The 2,695-nt window shown below is 44.3% G+C and overlaps 1 protein-coding gene across 2 annotated transcripts in view; it reads right to left on the bottom strand.

Annotated features, from left to right (window-relative positions):
• Positions 1 to 459: 459 nt before the first annotated feature.
• Positions 460 to 2,695, bottom strand: part of wdr74 (WD repeat domain 74) — a 4,769-nt gene continuing 2,533 nt past the window's right edge. The window contains exons 7-10 of one of the 2 annotated variants that reach the window (XM_046861197.1): positions 1,544 to 1,697; positions 1,197 to 1,339; positions 1,047 to 1,100; positions 460 to 926 (exon numbers count right to left, since the gene is read on the bottom strand). In XM_046861197.1, the coding sequence (XP_046717153.1) occupies positions 750 to 926; positions 1,047 to 1,100; positions 1,197 to 1,339; positions 1,544 to 1,697 (528 nt within the window). In that variant the 3' untranslated portion in view covers positions 460 to 749. The remainder of the gene's footprint in view (positions 927 to 1,046; positions 1,101 to 1,196; positions 1,340 to 1,543; positions 1,698 to 2,695) is intronic. The other variant, XM_046861198.1, reaches the window with a different exon arrangement.

Genomic DNA, 2,695 nt, shown 5'->3' with positions numbered 1-2,695 from the left:
CAATTGTGCTGTTGTATTTAACAAATAAATTTAGCATTCAAATACAATTAATGAAGTTAACTATTCTTTCTGCTTAGTAGTTTGTCTCTTTCACCTTCACTGTTGATTTGGTTATTGTGCATATTTAAATGCAATAAATAATATGACACTCTAGAGTCTATATTACCACGTTAGGAGAGGAAACTATGTCCATACCCAGCTAGAAAAATCCTGGGTGATTCCAGTGTGTCTATGTGAGTAATTTCCAATAAAATTATAATCGTTAAAATTAGTAAATAATGAGAAAAATATTAATAAAACAAATTATTTTACAGTGTACCATGACTAATGACATTACTTTAAACAAGTGGTTATGGCCATAGAAGAAGAATAATCTTTTTTTTTTGTGTTGACCTAATTCAGTTATTATGCACACACACACACACACACACACACACACACACACACAGGCCTCATTCATTACGCTGGACAAAAGCGATTTATTCAGAAAACGTACACAGGAAACTTTATAGTGATAAAAATCCAGTAATTTCAGAAAAGTTTGCGTTCCACTCGAGCCTCACACTTATTTATGTGCAGGGGCATGATGATACTGATCCCTAATGGTCATGATAGGCACTGCAGGAGAACTTCCACTGGACTAAAGCCAGAGGAAAAACCCAGAGAACCTTAAAGAGAACCAAAAACCAAAGTCAACATATCCTCCTGACAGACACACACACACACACACATCAGCAAGAAATCCGTGGTCACTCTTTTGTTCTTTTATTTTTCTTCTTGTCTTTTTCTGTCACTTCTTGAACTTCCTGCTCATCTTGGGCTGCTCTTTTGTTGCTCTTCTCAGTCACTGTTTCCATGGCGTCCCAGACCTCATCCACTTCTGTCTTAATCTCCTCCAGCTGCTTATCCTCATCTGTAACACACTGCTTCAGGAGAAAGAATTGATGTTATATTTACACACACACACACACACACACACACACACACACACACACACACACACACACACACACACAGGTTTCATAAATAAACACTGATGGACGCACCTGCAGATCTTTACTGGAGAGCAACACACAGTTCAATCGGGACTTCATATACACCTACACACACACACACACACACACACACAAATATTATTTACACGAACAAACAATGTTTAAGAGTGAAAGAAGACAGGTGTGTGTATGTGTGTGTACCTTGTGCATTATTGTTCTGTCCTGCAGGTTGTGTATGCGTAGGAATCTGTCGAGGCCACAGGAGGCTACAAGGGGCAATGATGGGTGACACTGCAGCCCCCTCACACTACCTGCCACACCCTTCATACACCCACGCACCAGACCTACTCACACACATACATACATACATAAATACACTTAATATTTTATGTAATTTCTGAATCACCCACTGCACACAGACAAAGCCGTCTGATTGGCAAGTGACTGTGAGCTCAAACACTCCGATTACACGCTTCAATTCAGCAGTTACACACGTTTATTAAATCAGTGTTTTCTCACACTCACTGAAGATCAGATCAGACACACACCTTTTCGTAGGTCGAGGATGGCGATTTGGCCGTGTGTGTTCCCAACCACCACACTGTTCTCACCAGACGGTACGGAGAGAGCAGTCAGAGGAACCTCACCAAACTTTGACTCCAGCACAGGCCTCCTCTGGCATGATGGGTCATAAACACGCACCTGTAAGACACACAGGGTCATACATACATACACACACACAGGGTCACACACACACACACACACACACACACACACACACACACACACACACACACACACAGGGTCACACACACACACAGGGTCACACACACAGGGTCACACACACACACAGGGTCACACACACACACAGGGTCACACACACACAGGGTCATACACACACACACAGGGTCTACACACACACACAGGGTCTACACACACACACAGGGTCTCACACACACACAGGGTCATACACACAGGGTCATACACACACAGGGTCATACACACACACAGGTCATACACACACACACACACAGGGTCATACACACACACACACACACACACACACACACACACACACACACACACAGGGTCATACACACACACACACACACACACACACACACACACAGGGTCATACACACACACACACACACACACACAGGGTCATACACACACACACACACACAGGGTCATACACACAGGGTCACACACAGGGTCATACACACACACACACACACACACACACATACACAGGGTCATATACACACACACACACACACACACACACACACACACACACACACACAGGGTCACACAGGGTCATACACACACACATACACACAGGGTCATACACACAGGGTCACATACACACACACACACACACAGGGTCATACACAGGGTCATACACACAGGGTCATACACACAGGGTCATACACACACACACACAGGGTCATACACACACACACACACACACACACACACACACAGGGTCATACACACACACACACACACACACACACACACACACACACACAGGGTCATACACACACACACACACACACACACACACACACACACACACACACACAGGGTCATACACACACACACACACACACACACACACACACACACACAGGGTCACACACACACACACACACACACACACAGGGTCATACACACACACACACACACACACACAG

This window comes from Silurus meridionalis, chromosome 11, assembly GCF_014805685.1.
Source record: "Silurus meridionalis isolate SWU-2019-XX chromosome 11, ASM1480568v1, whole genome shotgun sequence".
NCBI classification, from domain to species: Eukaryota; Metazoa; Chordata; class Actinopteri; order Siluriformes; family Siluridae; genus Silurus; species Silurus meridionalis.
This window is presented reverse-complemented; position numbering and strand designations above follow the sequence as displayed.